Consider the following 17,733-nt stretch of genomic DNA (forward strand, 5'->3'; position numbering starts at 1 on the left):
ATGTCAGTCAGCTTAAGTGCTGATTTAGGAGGAACTCAGCACAGCGCCGCAGCTGGTAGAGCCGCTGCCTCACAGCGCCAGAGACCCGGGTTCGATCCAGGACTCAGATGCTGTCTGTGTGGAGTTTCCACGTTCTCCCTGTGACTGCGTGCATTTCCTCCGGGTGCTCCGGTTTCCTCCCACATCCCAGATTTGTAGGTTAATTGGCCTTGGTAAATTGTCCCTAGTGTGTTGGGAGTGGATGAGAAAGTGGGATAACATAGAACTAATGTGAACGGGTGATCGATGGTCGGCGTGGACTCGGTGGGCTGAAGGGCCTGTCTCCATGCTGTAACTCAGCGGGTCAGGCAGCATCAGGCAGGCCGAGACCCTTCTTCAGTCAGAAATGTCAGTTCAGTTCAGTTTAGTTTATTGTCACGTGTACCTAGATACAGTGAAAAGCTTTTTGCAGTCTGTCCATTCCCTCCACAGATGCTGCCTAACCTGCTGAGTTCCTCCAGCATCCTGTGTTTTATTCAAGATTCCAGCATCTGCAGTTCATCCTTCTCTAAATTTACAGTTAGTTCACACGGTACACTATCACTAACTGATTTTACAGTTCAAGTATTAGCATTGCTGTGAAGATTAATCTATTTTTGTGTCAGTGTTAATGGATACTGGATGGTCAGCATGGACTCATTGGGCCGAATGGCTCACTGACTCCATATTCACCTTTCAACTTGCTATGTAAATACCCAGGACAGTAATGCGAGTCTCGAACCAGAGGACACAGCTTCAGAAGAAAAGGATCTACCTTTAGAATGGACATGAGGAATTGCTTTAGCCAGAGGGTGGTGAATCTGTTGAATTTATTGCCACAGACGGCTGTGGAGGCCAAGTTTATGGGTATTTTTAAAGCAGAGATTGATTGGTTCTTGATTAGTAAAGTTACAAGGAGAATGCAGAAGAATAGGGTTGGGATGGGGAAATGATGAAATGGCAGAGTAGACTAGATGGGCTGAATGGCCTAATTCTGCTTCCATGTGCTAGGCTCTTCTGAAACATATTATATGAATAGTCACTGAAATAGATAAACAAAAGAGAGTGAGATGAAGAGAAAGTGAGAGATAAAATATAGGGAGACGTACAGAGAGAGTGAGAATGGAGGGAGAACTTGAGAGAGGGGGGGAGGGAAGAGAATGAGAGAGAAGGAGAGAGAGAAGGAGTGAAGAGAGAGAGGGAGTGAGAAAGAGAGGGACACAAAGAGATTCAGAGAAAAGCAAAGACATTGTCATTGGGAAGAACTTCCAGGCTGAGAGGTAAAATCCCAGGCTATAGTTTGGCTGAAAACTCCAAACAAGTGTTGCAATCTAAGGAGAAAGCAGGAGCATGTTGCCACAGGCTGAACTAGGCCAAAGTTCAAAACTGGCAGAGACAGCAATATAATAATTAACCTGCAAAGAAATCAACATTTCAGAATCGAGAGAGCGGTGAATGCTAGCAAAGGTCCAGTCAAACCGTAGTGTAAAGTGAGTGCAGCATCGGCACGTTACAAACCCAGTTCCTGCATGACTCCAATCCTCCTCCTGCATATGAGAACCGAGAGAGACGAGAGTGAGTTAGTGCAAAATCTGTGACTGTCCTGATCCATCTACACCATTGCCAGAGTGTGGTCACATGCAAACTGGAGGAACAGTGCCACATATTCCGCTTGGGTAGCTGACAACAAAAAACATTAAATTCTCCACTTTCAATTACACACCCTCCTCTCTTTCCCATTGCTCCTCCCCATCTCTGCACCCATTTCTCCCATCCTCTCCCACCCACCCTCACCCCACTCTGCTCCTCTCCCCTGTCTTGTACGCTCATCTCCCATCCCCGAGTCCCATACCTCTCTTTTATCCCCCCCCTCTTTCCCCCTGTCCCCTCCCTCTGGCTTTACATTTCACTCCTCTCTTCTCTACTTATCCAACTCATTTTTGGCTCCTTTTCACCTCCAGCCATTGTCACTGACTCCACTCATCTGCTAATCATGTGCACCCCTCCCTGTATCCACCATTTTCCCAGAGTAGGGGAATTGAGGACAAGATTAGATTAGATTATTTGATTAGATTAGATTAGATTAATTTAGATTAGTTTAGTTTAGAGATACAGCTCGGTAACAGGCCCTTCGGCTCACTGAGTCTGCCCGCAAACATTAACACTATCCTACACACACCAGGGACAATTTACACATACACCAAGCCAATTAACCTACATATCTGTACATATTTGGAGTGTGGGAGGAAATCGAAGATCTCGGAGAAAACCCACACCGTCAAGGGAAGAACGTACAAACTCCGCACAGACAGCACCCGCACGGTCGGGATCGAACCCGGGACTCAGGCACTGCAAGCGCTGTATGGCAGCGACTCTACCGCTGTGCCATTGTGCATTAGATTACTTACTTTTTCAGCAGTGGGGGAAAAGATTTAATAGGAACCTGAGAGGTAACTTTTTTATACAAAGGGTGATGGGTATATGGAACATGCTGCCGGAGGGAGGAGTTAGTGGAGGCAAGTGCTATCATAACGTTTAAGAAACATTTGGACAGGTGCAGGAATAGGATGGGTTTGGAGGGATATGGACCAGTCTAGACGGGGCATGTTGAGCGGCATGGGCAAGTTGGGCCAAAGGGCCTGTTTCCACACTATGACTCGATGACACCATCACTTGCCAGCTTTGTCCCACCCTCACCTCTCTTCTCCAACTTCCCCATTTCTCCATCAGTCTGAAGAAGGGTTCTGACCTGAAACGGTGTCTCTCATTTCCCTTCCACAGATGCTGCCTGACCTGCTGAGTTCCTCCAGCACTTCGCGTTTTGCAAGGATCTGGTGACATCGATTTCTTTTGTAAGTGAATTTCCAACACTTTAATTAAATTTCCAGCACAAATGTTTTAAAAATATCTAAGACTTCATTGCAAACAGCATCCTTCTAAGTTTCGCCAAGGAACTAGTCTGCTAAATTATACTTGTGTGTGATTCTTGTAACACCACCACCCCCTACCCTTGGCTAAAGAACACAACAGCATTTGAGCTGAGGAAATTCAGGTCCAATTGACAATAAGAATTAAGATTCCCAGTGAAACACCACAGGAAAAGTTCCACCAGTAATTCCCAGCTAATGTTGTAAACCCCTTGCAATCTTTACCTGAAAAGTCATATATTTTTAGCACAGTGGTAGAGTTCTCCTCGTGACCGTGTGGGTTTTTTCCGGAAGCTCCATTTTCCACCCACACTCCAAAGACGTACGTTCCAAAGAAGTGCAGGTTCATACATTAATTGGCTTCTGTAAATTGTCCCTTGTGTGTAGGATGGAGCTTGTGTCAAGGTAATCGATGGTTACGTGGAACTCGGATTCCTTATAACCTTATAGCAAGATTCCTTATAACAACCAATGCTATCCATGCAAGAATTGCCAACTCCACTAGGAAATCCAGATACCAGCGTAAAGATAGTCTTTACCAGACTTTATATTCGCACTAAACGTTATACCCTTTATCCTCTACCTGTAAACAGTGGACAGCGCGATTGGAATCATGTGTAGCCTTTTCTTTGATTGGTTAGCACGCAACACAAAGCTTTTCACACGTGACAATAATAAACTAAACCAACTTAAACGAAAGCAGATCAAGCCAGCCAAAGTTTAAGCGTGTACGTACAAGCAAAAACAGAAGACTTTAGATTTAGTTTTAGAGATACGGAAACAGGCCCACCAAGTCCGCGCCATCCAGCGATCATCCGTACATTAGATCTATCCTAGGGAGGTACGGTGGCGCAGCTGTAGAGTTGCTGCCTTACAGCGCCGGAGACTCGGGTTTGATCCCAACTCGGGGGTGCTTTCTGTACGGAGTTTTACGTTCTCCCCAAGACCACGTGGATTTTTCTCTAAAATCTTCGGTTTTCTCCCATACTCCAAAGACGTAAAGGTATGTAGGTAAATTGGATCGGTAAATGTAAAAATTGTCCCGAGTGTTAACATGCGGGGATCGCCGGTCGGCGCGGAACCGGTGGTCTGAAGGACCTGTTTCCGCGCTGTATCTCTAAACCTGCAAACTAAAAACACAAGGGACAATTTACAGCAGAAAATTAACCTACAAACCTGCGCATCTTTGGAATGTGGGAGGAAACCAGAGCACCCGGAAAAAGCCCACACGGTCACAGGGAAAACGTGCAGACTCCACGCGGACAGCACCCAAGGTCAGGATCAAACACGGGTCTCTGGCGCTCTGAGGCAGCGGCTCTACCACTGTGACACCCCATTGGAGAGAATTCAGTGAGTTCATTTTTATTAAACTGTAAACACTTAAAAGATTAGCAGCTATACTCCGCTCAGTTACTAAGACAAACGTCAACCAAAAATCTTTTCACTAAACATTTTGAACAATTTACTGGAACAAAACACAGCACCACCCTGTGGCTAGATTACGCAATCCAAAGGTGACAAACGTATCTGTCGTTCTAGTGATAAACATCAACCCTTCTTGTATTTAATAATTTTCTCAGGATCTAGGCAGCCCTTAATGCCCATCCTCCAAATGCCCTTGAGGTTGGGAACCACATTCTTGAACCATTTCAGTCTTTCTTTTACCAGATTGCTGCCTGGATTAGAGGGTTTCAGCTACAGGGAGAGGTCGGACAGAACTGGATTGTTTTCTTTGGAGGTTATGGGGAGATTTCATAGAAGTATTATGAGTATATAAAGTTACAGATAGGGTAGACAGTCAGAACCTTTTTATCCCAGGGTAGAATTGTCCAACACGAGAGGATATAGCTATAAGGTGAGAGGGGGAAGGTTTAATGGAGATGTGCGGGACAAGTTTTTTTGCAGTGGTGGGTGCCTGGAACACATTGCCAGAAGTGGTGGTGGAGGCAGATATGACACAGTAATTATTTTTAAGAGACTTTTGGTTAGGTGTATGGATATACAAGGATTGAGAGATATGGATCATGTGCAGGCAGTGGTGATTAATTTAGCTTGGCATTGTGTTTGGCATGGACATTGTGGGCCAAAGGGCCTGTTCCTATGCTGTGGATTTTCCCCAGAGAGGAAATGTCAAAGACTTGAGGGCATAGTTTTAATGTGAGAGAGGCATCGTTTGAAGGGGGTGTGCAGGATCATTTTCTTTGCATAGGGTGGTGGGTTGCGGGAACGCACTGCTGCGAGTGGTGGTGGAGGCAGATATGATAGTGGCTTTTAAGAGGCTTTTGGAAAGGCCCAGGGAATAGAGATATGGATTATGTGCAGAGTTAGTATCATGTTCAGCACATTGCAGATGAAGTGCCTGTTCCTGTACAGTTCTGTGTACAGTCTCTGCTTATAAAGCAGTCTTTTTTTTTTTTGCTACACTTACTGAATTATGCCCTGATATGCACATATAATAAAACAGAATAATTACCTGAGTACAAACAGTTTGTGATAGAAAAGCGAACAATCAGATTACTGATATGCAAAGTCCTGCCAAGGTCTATTACCCTTTTTATATCACAATTTCAATTAGGATTAAACTGGCCTTCCAATCTTAGATCCCCGTAATGATCTCTCTACTTTGGAATGCAATTTTGAGCGTTGCTATTTATTACTTGCATACTAACAAGTTTTCTCTGGCACAATAACCTTGATTTCAGATTCTGATATTGCAAGCCTCCAAATTGCAGCCTTGGCTCTCTGACCCGTATGCGTGGAATAGGTTTCCTGAAATCCTCTTTACCTCATTACCCCCTTAATTGTTTCATTGCCAAGTTGAACAAAGGATGGCACGGTGGCACAGCTGGTAGAGCCACCACCCCACGGCACCAGAGACCCGAGTATTATCCAAACCCTGGGTGCTGTCTGTGTGGAGTTTGCACGTACTCCCTGTGTCTGCGTGGGTTTCCTCCAGCTCACCCAAGGTCAGGATCAACCATGGGTCCCTGGCGATGTGAAGCAGCGGCTCTACCCATTGCACCACCCTATTTAAAAAACAATTTACTAACTCAAAACCCAGGCAACATTGCTGAACAAAACAGTTAGCATTACACCTTGCATCGAAACATACATCCGTCTGAAGAAGGGCCCAGATCTGAAACGTCATCTGACAATTTCCCTCCACAGATGCTGCCTGACCTGCTGAGTTCCTCCAGCATTTTGTGTTGTCCATGTAAATTTGGCAGTTTTTAAGTCAAACTAGCTTTGTGGTTAAATGCCTCCAGAATACTTGCCAATCGCTGCCCGAGTAGTTATATAAATGTAGAATCCAAACAAAAAATTAAGATGAAATTGAGCTGTTTCATTCATTCACGACTTTGAATCAGACATTTTAGGCTCCGACTTTCCCCACCAATTTCTTTTTTTTTTAGAAGTAATCAGTCATATGGCACCAAAGTGCCTAATATATATTTTCATAATACATTTTATGTACAACTTCTTTTTTTTTTTTTGTTACATTGAAAAAAGATGAGAATAAGAAAAAGAAGTTAGATAGTAAAGGATAGAAAGATGTGAAATATATAGTGTGTGATGAAAGAAAACGAGTAAATGAAGAAAGTTGAGACTTTCCTTCGTAATTTTTATCATTAATTCCCGTTCCCACTCTTCTCTAAGTACCTCTGTCGATGGTAGGTCTATATTTAGAATACTATTATATAAATAGGATATTAATTTTTGTGAGTCAGCTTCAATATTCATTGCTTCTTCCAATAAGTCAGGAGTTACTTTTTGATATCCTTGTATATATTTTTTCACAAAGTCGCAAATCTGAAGATATTTTAAATTTTGGTTGTTTTTCAATTTAAATTTTAATTGTAGTTGTTGGAATGATAGTAGGTTTCCCATTTCGTACATATCCCTGATCCTTCTAATTCCGAGACTTTCCCATTGGTTATATGTCTTATCAATAATAAGACATATAACCAATGGTTTAAATAAAGGGTTATTCGCAATTGGCATTAACAGTGATAGATTTCTTAATTTTAAAGATAATTTTATTTGTTTCCAAATTCTTATTGTACCATATATAATTGGGTTCTTCTTATATATTGTGTTATTCAGTTTTTTGGGGGAAAAGAGGATCGTTCCTATATTACAAGGATGACAATCCTCCTTCTCCATTTTTATCCATTCTGTCTGTTGTGTAGAACTATCCAACCAATAAATCATATTCTTAATATGCACTGCCCAGTAATAATACATAAAATTCGGAAGTGAAAGTCCCCCGACCTCTTTTGGTTTACATAAGTGTTTTTTTGTGATTCTATGTGATTTATAGTCCCAAATATAATTTGTAATGTTAGGTATAGTAATTGCGGTAGGAAGATCATTTTTATTGCATTTATTCTACCTAATAATGATAAGGGAAGTGTTTTCCAAAATTTAATCCGTGTATTAAGTTTATTTAATAAAGGTATGACATTAGCATTGAATAATGCTTTATATTTTCTAGTAATCTGAATACCCAAATATTTAAATTTTTCTGTTGCGATTTTAAAGGGGAACTTCAGTAAGTGTGTAGGTTCTTGAGGTTTTAATGTCATGATTTCGCTTTTGTTCCAGTTTATTCTATATCCAGAAAAAGACCTAAATTCCTCTATTAAGTTTAATAAATTTGGTATGCTCGTTTGTGACTTTGTAATATATAAAAGTATATCGTCTGCATATAATGAGATTTTATTCTTTGAGTCCCTGGTATTATAGCCCTGAATATTCGGATGAATTCTTATACTTTCAGCCAGGGGTTCTATCATAAGGGCAAATAGCAGGGGTGATAGTGCACATCCCACCAATTTCTTTTTAACTTCACGCAAGCCACACACTTTATAAAATAGTCTCGGTAACGTCCCACTGGGACCCGTGTAGAATTAAAAATTTGCTTGGTTCTGTCCAAGAAAAACAAAACACAAATTGGTTTCAAGTATTTATTAAAAGAAAATATACTGAATAAGATCATTGGAATGTCATTAAAGCAAGGATACATACTAAAAGCAAAATAATTTATCTGAATTAAATCACATCAGAATTAAACTGGCTCATGGTCAAATGTTGGATGTGATAATGTGGGTACCTAACATGGAGATGAGTGGTGCCCGAGGAACATAGAACAGCACAGGAACAGGCCCTTTGGCCCACAATGTCTGTGCCCAACATGATGACAAAATCTAATGTCTCCGGCCTGCATGTGATCCATATCCCTCCATTCCCTGCATATCTACATGCCTATCCAAAAGCCTCTTAAGTTCCACTGGAAGGAATGTGACGGCACTTAATTGATAATGAAAGCGTTAAAAGAATAAGTGGGTCGAGTTCTACAAAAGCAGGTAGTTTGGATCATGATAGGTTTAGATCAGATTTATAGTGTCATATAGTAAGGAAACATGCCCTTCGGCCCAACTCATCAATGCTGACCAAGATGCCCTCCTTAAGTTAATCCCATGATGCTTTCAAGAGAGTTAGATATAACTCTTAGGGCTAACAGAATCAAGTGATATGGGGAGAAAGCAGGAACTGGGTATTAATTTTATCTGATCAGCCATGATTATATTGAATGGCGGTGCTGGCTCCAAGGGCCAAATGGCCTATTCCTGCACCTATTTTCAATGCTTCTATTTGCCTAAAATGTTCCTACCCACGTACGTGGTCAAGTGTCTCTTAAATGCTGCCATTGTACCTGCCGCATCTACCTCCTCTGGCAGCTCATTCCATACACTCGCCACCCTGAGTGAAAAAGTTGTCCCTCATATTCCTATTAAATCTTTCCCCTCTCACCTTAAACCTAAGTCCTCTAGTTCTTGATTCTCCTACCCTCGGTAACATAATCTGTGCCATCACCCTATCAATTCCCCTCATCTGTTTATACAACTCTATAAGATCACCCCTCAGCCTCTTGCTCTCCAAGGAATAAAGTGCTAGCCTGCCCAACCTCTCCCTATAGATAGGCACAAAGTGCTGGAGTAACTCAACGGGCATCATGCCTCACTGAAGAATATGGATTTGTGACCTTTCGGGTCGCGACCCTTCTTCGGACTGATGAAATTGTCCCAACCTGAAACCACACCTCTCCATGGTCTCCAGAGATGTTGCCTGATCCGCTGGGCTACTCCAGCACTTTGTCACCAGCTGTTATATCTGTTCTTCCAGGGTGCATTACAGCCTAATAAATGCATTCAAAATTACACTCAATTTCTTGTAAGGAACTGGCCCCTAGATTACAACTGGAAAAACCTTACTCTGTCAGTGGTGGAAACACGGAACTGCAGATGCTGGTTTACAAAAAAAGACCCAAAGTGCTGGGTCTGTTTTGGTAAACCAGCAATTACAGTTCATTGGGTCTACATTTTTATAGAAGGCCAACAAGTGCAGTGTTGAATAATTACCAAGCAGAAACAGAGTTCCCTAAACGAGTTTTATCATATCAGAGGAGAAACGTTCTATCGCTCACCCCCACCCAGAACAGCAACGTCATCCTGTCTGAAGAAAGGTCCCGACCCAACAAGTCACCCATTCCTTCTATCCTGAGATGCTGCCTAACCTGTTGAGTTACTCCAGCATTTTGCTTCTATCTTCAGTTTAAACCAGCATCTGCAATTCTTTTCCAACACGTCATCCTGCAGTTTATTTAATCTTCCTTCCCACAACACTTTTCCAACAAACTAAACATGAATTTTGCACATACATTGTAATTATGTCGATTATTGTTATTATTATACGGCATTGCTGAGTATAAGTAAAAATAGCGTGGAATTAGGGGGAGGAAGGAATCTTTTTTTTGGTGGTTAAAGTGTGGTGGACATTTGCCGCTTGGGTTTAAAAGCGCATGCCCACCTTCAGCACCCTGTAGGCCATGGAGAAGGTGGTCGCCATGCCCACTATCCAGCTGATCCCTCGTGCGGGCTGGGGCAGAGGGGTCAGGTAGGCGATAGTGTGGAAGATGCGGGAACCGGCGAAGATTCGGAAATGCAGCAGCGCCGTGGTCAGGTCTGGCCCCGTGAGGGCGTACATTAAACCAAAACTGATGAAGGGGACAATATTCTCCAGGTCGTTCTGGTGGCACCTGCAAGAGGGGGCAGAAGAGACAAACATCTCAGGTATGTTCACAGTCTAGTTTAGTTTAGAGATACAGGATGGAAACAAGCTCATCGGCCCATGCAGCAGGGGCAGCGCAGTGGTAGAACGGTAAAGCTGCCACCTTACAGACTGTGACCATCCACCAGGTGGCGCCATCAGCAATGGCAGCCTCGTCTGTCTTTTTGTCTTTTTTGTTATTTTTAGTATATTTACTTTTTTTTTCCAATCCCTTACCTTGCCGGAGATGCGATTGTTTTCCGGATCGTATCTCCGGTCGCTCTGCGGCCTAACATCACGGAGCTAGCGGCCTTGCTCGAGACTGACTTTGAGCCCCACTTGTTGCTTTTTATTGGTAAGACTGTATGGCAAATTAAATTCCTTGTATGTTGCAAAACATACTTGGCTAATAAAGTGTGATTATGATTACAGCCCCAGAAAACCGGTTTCAATTCTGACCATGGGTGCTATCTGTGTGTAGATTGTACCTTCTCCCCGTGACTTACATGGGTTTTTTTTCCAGGATCACATTCCAAAGACGCACAGACTTGTAGGCTAAGTGGCTTGGTAAAATTGTAAAACATTGTTGTGTGCGAGTGTGTCACCAGTCGGCGTCGACATGGTGGGCTGAAGGGCCTGCTTCCATGCTGCAGCGCTAAACTAAACCAAAACCCTGGAGAACATGGATAGGCGACGCTTCAGGTCGAAATCTTTCTTCAGATTGATTGTGTCGGTGAGAATTGGCCCAAATACATCATGCTTCTGCACCCCCCACACATTTTTTTCCCTAATAATCCGTCTGAAGAAGGTCCCAACCCAAAACATCCATGTCACCTATCCATGTTCTCCATAGATGCTGTATGGCCTACTGAGTGACTCCGGCACTCTGTGTCTTTATTTGGTGAACCAGCAGCATCTGTGTGTTGTTGTGCCTCCATTTACCTCCTCACACGCTCCACATCCGGGTCGGTCTTCGTTAACTTTTTCCTGGTTTCTTCATCCTTGCCACCATGGGCCCGGGCATCCTCTGCGTTGGCAAAGGCCTGTTTACAAATCAGATTTTAAACATGTTAGCGGTAATTGAACAGAAACACAGTGCAAACAATTCTCTGCTTGTGGAAATCCAGACTTCTACTGATTGAAAGATACAGCATGGCAACAAGTCGTTCGGCCCACCAAGTCCACGGCGACCATCGATCACCCGTTCACACTGGTACTACGTTATCCCACTTTCTCATCCACTCCCTACACACTGGGGGCACTTTTACAGAGGGTCAATTAACCTACAAACCCACACGCCTTTGGGACGTGGGGGGAAACCAGAGCACCCGGAGAAAACCCAAGCGGTCACAGGGAGAACGTGCAAACTCCACACAGAGCGCAGCCGTAGTGAGGTTCGAGCCCGGGTCTCTGGCGCTGGGACGCAGCAGCGCTACCCGCTGCGGCATTGTGTCCTCAGAAATATTTGAGTAAGCAATTTAAAGTTCTGAAATTAATTCTGATGGGATCCTATTACAAATAGTGTCTATATCGCTAAAATTAAAAAAATCTGTTATAACGAAAAGACCAAAAGCCTTATTTAGTACATGCCTCGCACAAGTACATATCAACTGCTACGGGATTAATAATCTGATATTCCTCATGGAGAAATGCAGAAAAATTTAAGCACAGATGTAATAAAAATGATAATTTTCTTTTGCAAACATAAAGTCTACAGTAAACCCTCACTTGGGGGGAGGCTGCTGTCCGTTATTGCTGATTGTCCGCTATAACTGAGTGAGGGGTGTAAAGATTCTCCCTTCACAGATGGGCCCGGTACTCGGGCCCAGGTGGAGGCAAGGAGGGGGGGGGGGGGGGGGGGGGGGGGAAATCTCCCCCCCCCCCAAAGGAAGAAGGGTCAGAGACAGTCAGGCCTTCGCTGGGAGAGCTGGGAAGGAGGGAGGAAGCAAGGACTACCTGAAATTGGAGGTAAATGTTCATAGCGCTGGAGTGTGAACTGCCCAAGCGAAATATGAGGTGCTGCTCCTCCATTTTGCAGTGGGCCTCACTCTGGCCACGGAGGAGGCCCAGGACAGAAAGACACATCAGGTTGGTTATTGCGAACCGGACGGAGGCGTTGGGCGAAGTGGTCACCTCTTCCTTTCATCTTCCCCCCCTTCCTCCTCCCCCCCCCCACATCAGTCTGAAGAAGGGCCTCGACCCGAAACTTCACCTATTCCTTTGCTCCAAAGATGCTGCCTCATCCTCTGAGTTTCTCCTCCAGCATTTTTGTCTACCTTTGATCGTTTATGTTGTTATTTATTCCTTATGTGGAGAGGTTCAATGGTTTAAATGGAATATATCCATTTCAATCTTAGCATTTATTACTTTTAAAGACTTGTCCCACCCCAGTCATACCTTCTACTCCCCATTCCCGTCAGGCAGAAGGTAGAAGCTTGAAAATGTACACCACCTGCCTCAGGAACAGTTTCCTCCCCTCAGTAATCAGGCTTCTGAGCGGCCCTTCCATAAGCTAGGGTACTGTCCAATTCACCTCTACCCCATTGCGGACATTGGACCTTGTCTCTGGAACTGATGCGCTACAATGCTGAGAACTAGATTCTGCACTCTGTATCTTCCCCTCTGCTCTACCTATTGTACTTGCATTTGGCTTGATTGTATTCACATAGTATTTTGAATGGATAGCACACAAACAAAAGCTTTTCATTGTAACTCAGTTCATGTGACAATAATAACCTCATCCTTTCAAATGAAAATTAGCGATGCCAACAATTTAATAACAAACATTTATCAAGAGAGAGCATGTGTTCCAGATTATTGACAACACATGACAAAGTGCATAAAGAGGCAAGCTCAAACATGAAGTTAAGATCATTTGGAAGTTTCAACCCAAACACACAATTGAGGCGCCACATTTTGTAGAGCCGCTGCCTCACAGCACCAGAGACCCGGGTTCGATCCTGACCTCGGGTGCCGTCTTTTGGTGGAGTTTGTCCATTCTCCCAGCTTTCTCCGGCTGCTCCAGTTTCCTCCCACATCCCAAAGACTTACATGTTTGTGGGTTAATTGGCCCTCTGTAAAATTGCCCAGTGTGTAGGGAGTGGATGAGAAAGTGGGAGCACATAGAACTAGTGTGAACAAGTGATGGTCAGCATGGACTTGTTGGGCCGAAAGTGTCTCCACGCTGTATTTTTCAATCACAATTAAGACAAAGTGATTTACTATTTTTTTAGAATTAGAATTAGATTCCTTTATTGTCATTCAGACCTTTCGGTCTGAACGAAATTATGTTGCCTGCTGTCATACACAGATTCAATAATAACAAAACATACAATAAACACAAATTAAACATCCACCACAGTGAGTTCACCAAGCACATCCTCACTGTGATGGAGGCAAAGTCTTAGTCTCCGTCTCTTCCCTCCTTGTTCTCCCTCTGCGCTGAGGCGATCGATCCAGGCCGAAGATGCCGTCCTCCAGTCCAGCGGACCTCCGTGGTGATGTCGCCGCCGCCGAAAGCCGGAACGGCCCGCCACAGCATCAGCTCCGAGCCGCCGCCCCAGCTCCGGGTCCCGCAGTCTCCGCTCCGGGCCGCCTCCCCAGCTCCAGGTCCCGCAGTCCGCTGCTCCAGGTCCCGCAGTCTCCGCTCCGGGCAGCCGCCCCAGCTCTGGGCAGCCGCCCCAGCTCCAGGCCGCTGCCCCAGCTCCGGGTCCTGCAGTCTCAGCTCCGAGCCCCGCTGCATCAGCTCCAGGCCGCCGCCGAAAGCCAGAAAGCTGCACCAGCAAGTCGGGCCACTGCTGCCTTAGCCCCGAAGATGGCCAGCCTCTCGTTGGTAAGTCCTGGCTGGCTCTGCCTCCGGAGCCTCAGGGTCGGTCGCAGCTTGGAGGCCGCCAGCTCCGCCATTAGGCCTCAGCGCAGACGGAGGCAGAGAAGGGGGATACGACACGAAAAAGTCGCATTCCCCCGAAGGAAGAGACAGAGAACATGTTTCACCCCCTCTAACACAACCCAACAACAAACAAGACGAAAAAACAACAGAGAAAAAAAAAACTATTGATGATTTAGCTGATAAATTGTATCGAACAGCAATGACAATATTTGTTGCTTAAGTCAAGTGGATCTGAAATATTTCCTTTTCACAGGTTCATGATTTTTAATATCTGCATTTTGTTTTTTTACATAGAATTTGATTTTGTTAAAGTCTCAATAGCAAGAAAGCATAGAATGCTCCAATTAGTTTAAAATAGGAGCAAACTCAATTCATTCTTTCTTCAAGAATGAACACAAAAACAGGGATGTAATGCTGAGACTCTATAGGGCACTGGTCAGGTCGCATTTGGAATATTGTGAGCAATGTTGGGCTGAGGAAGGATGTGCTGGCTCTGGAGAGGGTCCAGAGAAGGTTTCCAAGAATGATCCCAGGAATGAGTGGGTTAACATATGATGAGTGTTTTATGGGACTGGGCCTGTACTCACTAGAGTTTAGAAGAATGAGGGGTGACCTCATTGAAACATACAGAATAGTGAAAGGCATAAAGAGTGGATGTGGAGAGGATGTTTCCACTAGTGAGAGTCTAGTACTAGAGATCATAGCTTCAGAATTAAAGGATGTTCTTTTTGGAAGTTGAGACAAATTTCTTTAGTCAGAGGGTGGTGAATCTGTGGAATGTTTTGCCACCAAAGGCTGTGACGACCATCAGTGGATATTTTTAAGGCAGAGATAGATTTTTGATTAGTACAGATTTCGGAGATTATGGGGAAAAGGCAGAAGAATGGGGAGAGATAGATGAGCCATGATTGAATGATGGAGTAGACTTGATGGGCCGAACGGCCTAATTCTGTTCCTATCACTTATCACGTGGAAGCTTTTAGTTAATTGGTTGACTATGTTGACTATGTAATAATGTGAACTTGCACCATAATTTTATGATGATGAATTTTGAACATCAAAAATACAAAACTGAACTAAATATATTCCATTCAAGGTAAATCGAATTTCCAGTTACAATTATTAACAATCAAGGTTTCTTCACTGACATGGTATTTCCTGTTTAGAGATACAACGTAGAAACAGGCCCTTCGGCCCACCGAGTCCACGTCGACCATCGATCACCCATTCACACTAGTTCTATGTTATCTCACTTTCTCATCCACTCCCTACATATACACTAGTACAATTTACAGTCCCCAAGATAAACAAGGAACTGCAAATTCTGGTATACCAAAAAAAAATACACAAATGCTGGAGTAACTCAGGGGGCATGCAGCATCTCTAGAGAACATGGATAGGTGATGTTTCAGGTTGGGTCTGGTCTGAAGAAGGGTCCCAACCCGAGACGTCAACCATCCATGTTCTCCAGAGAAGCTGCCTGATACGCTGAGTTACTCCAGCACCATGTGTCTTTTTTCCTCCTCACTATTTCATTGTTTTGCAATTAGAATTAAAGTGTTTAATTCTCATAGAAACATAGAAACATAGAAATTAGGTGCAGGAGTAGGCCATTCGGCCCTTCGAGCCTGCACCGCCATTCAATATGATCATGGCTGATCATCCAACTCAGTATCCCGTACCTGCCTTCTCTCCATACCCCCTGATCCCCTTAGCCACAAGGGCCACATCTAACTCCCTCTTAAATATAGCCAATGAACTGGCCTCAACTACCCTTGTGGCAGAGAGTTCCAGAGATTTTCACTCTCTGTGTGAAAAAATACGCAGCAAATATCAACAGAATATTGAAATTCTTATTTGCAGCAGTTTTACAGGCACATAAGAGGCAATAACAGCAAAGACTTATCAGTTATTCTAAGTACATCATGATGGTGGTAAAGAACTAAAGTACATGGTGCAAAGTCTGGAGTGATTCGGTGCTGAAATAGGGTTGAGGTTAGTGTTGTGCAGCGTGGTTCAAGAAACTGATGGCTGTTGGGAAGAAGTTGCTCTTGAACCTGGTGATCACAGTTTTCGGGCTCCTATATCTTCTTCCCAATAGCAGAAGTGAAATGAAGTCCTTCTTCCTCCCCTCCCCTCTCCCTCGTCACCCCTCTCCCTCGTCACCCCTCTCCCTCCCTCCCCCACCCCTCGCATTCCCTCCCGTCCCATCGAATCAACGGGATGGGAGGGAATGTGAGGGGTGGGGGCCCTTCGGCCCAACGTGCCCACACCGACCACCATGTCCCGTCTACACCAGCCCGTTAATGTCCCTTACATGCCCCGTCTACACCCACCTTTTTGTCCCTGATTTGGGAGTGAGAAAGTTGGCAACTCCATTCAGCACAGACATTGTGGGCTGAAGGGCCTGTTACTGTACTATTCCATGTTTTGTTCTTGTGCAATCTTCAGGCAGTAACTGAGTGAATCGACTTTTTTTTTAATATACAAATCGATAAGGTGCCATTTTAAAATCACTTAATGTCATTCTTCTTGCGAACCTTGTTTATAGATTAACTTACCCCACGAGTCATCCTAAAATAGCCCGTCAAGGGTCCCATAAGCATCATCTTCAGCACCACGATGCTGGCATACGTGGAATAAGCCAGGAAAACCTCGTCTTTAAATATATCCAACATCTCCAAGCCAGGAAATCAGCAAACGCTGGAAAAACACACAGATAAAAACACACAGGTTAAATAATGATTGATGCTTTAAAATTACACTCCAGCCGCCAGCGTCCCTGCCTCGGCGACTGGCGTGCACTTTTAAAGCAACGGGTAAAAGTTTGCTTCTAACTTTTTAAGAGGCTGCAAGAAGTTGTTGTACTTGTGTGAAACTCTGCTACAGCTCGACAACTCCCTGCTGATGCCTCTACTGCCGCCGCATACTGGAGGACCGCGCCGTCCCGCCCTCTCAGTCCCGTCTGCCAACACCAGCGTCATCTGCGGCAACGTGCGGCACTTCGGCCCAACCCCTCCATACTAGCCCATCTACGCCAATCCCATTTACCCGCGTTTTTTTTTCGTCTACCTTTTCATTTCTCCCTTCACAGTTTATTCATCGGCTCTAACATGGGAAGTGGCAGTGCTTCTAAAACTGTGAGCAGCAAAAAATTGCTGTTTAACAATGAAATATTCGTTTTGTTCAAGAAGGAACTGCAGATGCTGGGAAATAGAAGGTAGTCAAAAATGCTGGAGAAACTCAGCGGGTGCGGCAGCATATATGGAGCGAAACCCTTCTTCAGACTCAAAGGACCATTGGATGAGCGGCTATTTCAATTATATCGTACTAAAAAGGATGCTGGTTTATGAATGAGTGAATTAATGATGAATGAATGAATAAGATTATAATCCAAGTATTCACTTACAAGGAATTCTCCATTAATACCAAAGATGGACACAAAGTGCTGGAGTAACTCAGCGGGCCAGGCAGCTTCCCCGGAGAGAAGGAATGGGTGAAGTTTCGGGTCGAGTCCCTTCTCAAACTGAGAGTGGAGAAGGTCTGAAGGGGAGAGGGAAACGAGAGGAATGGAAGGGTAAGGTGTGAAAACAAGAGATCAAAGGGGATGTGGTTCAAGGAGAATGTAGAACAGATCATTGTTAGCTAGGGGAGGGGAACAACGAGGCATACAGTGTAAAATGTAATCATGTGGGCAGGAGAACAATCTCCATCTGCAGTTCCTTCCAACACATTTCGTCTGATCCCATGAGGGATACATTGTTGTGATCTGTGGACATGGTGAATAGA

General features: G+C 44.3%; 1 protein-coding gene across 2 annotated transcripts; it reads right to left on the bottom strand.

Annotated features, from left to right (window-relative positions):
* Window positions 1-7,898: 7,898 nt before the first annotated feature.
* On the bottom strand, window positions 7,899-16,930 carry LOC129707697 (microsomal glutathione S-transferase 1-like). 2 transcript variants are annotated; one of them, XM_055652904.1, is made up of 4 exons: window positions 16,813-16,930; window positions 16,506-16,647; window positions 10,998-11,098; window positions 7,899-10,044 (listed from the first exon to the last, which is right to left on the bottom strand). In XM_055652904.1, the coding sequence occupies exons 2-4, from the start codon at window positions 16,620-16,622 to the stop codon at window positions 9,798-9,800; spliced, it is 465 nt and encodes a 154-aa protein (XP_055508879.1). In that variant the 5' UTR covers window positions 16,623-16,647; window positions 16,813-16,930; the 3' UTR covers window positions 7,899-9,797. The 2 variants fall into 2 exon arrangements, with proteins under 2 accessions (XP_055508879.1, XP_055508880.1); XM_055652905.1 differs by having other exon boundaries at window positions 16,783-16,905.
* Window positions 16,931-17,733: the final 803 nt, after the last annotated feature.

Source organism: Leucoraja erinacea, chromosome 22, assembly GCF_028641065.1.
Source record: "Leucoraja erinacea ecotype New England chromosome 22, Leri_hhj_1, whole genome shotgun sequence".
Classification (NCBI taxonomy): domain Eukaryota; kingdom Metazoa; phylum Chordata; class Chondrichthyes; order Rajiformes; family Rajidae; genus Leucoraja; species Leucoraja erinaceus.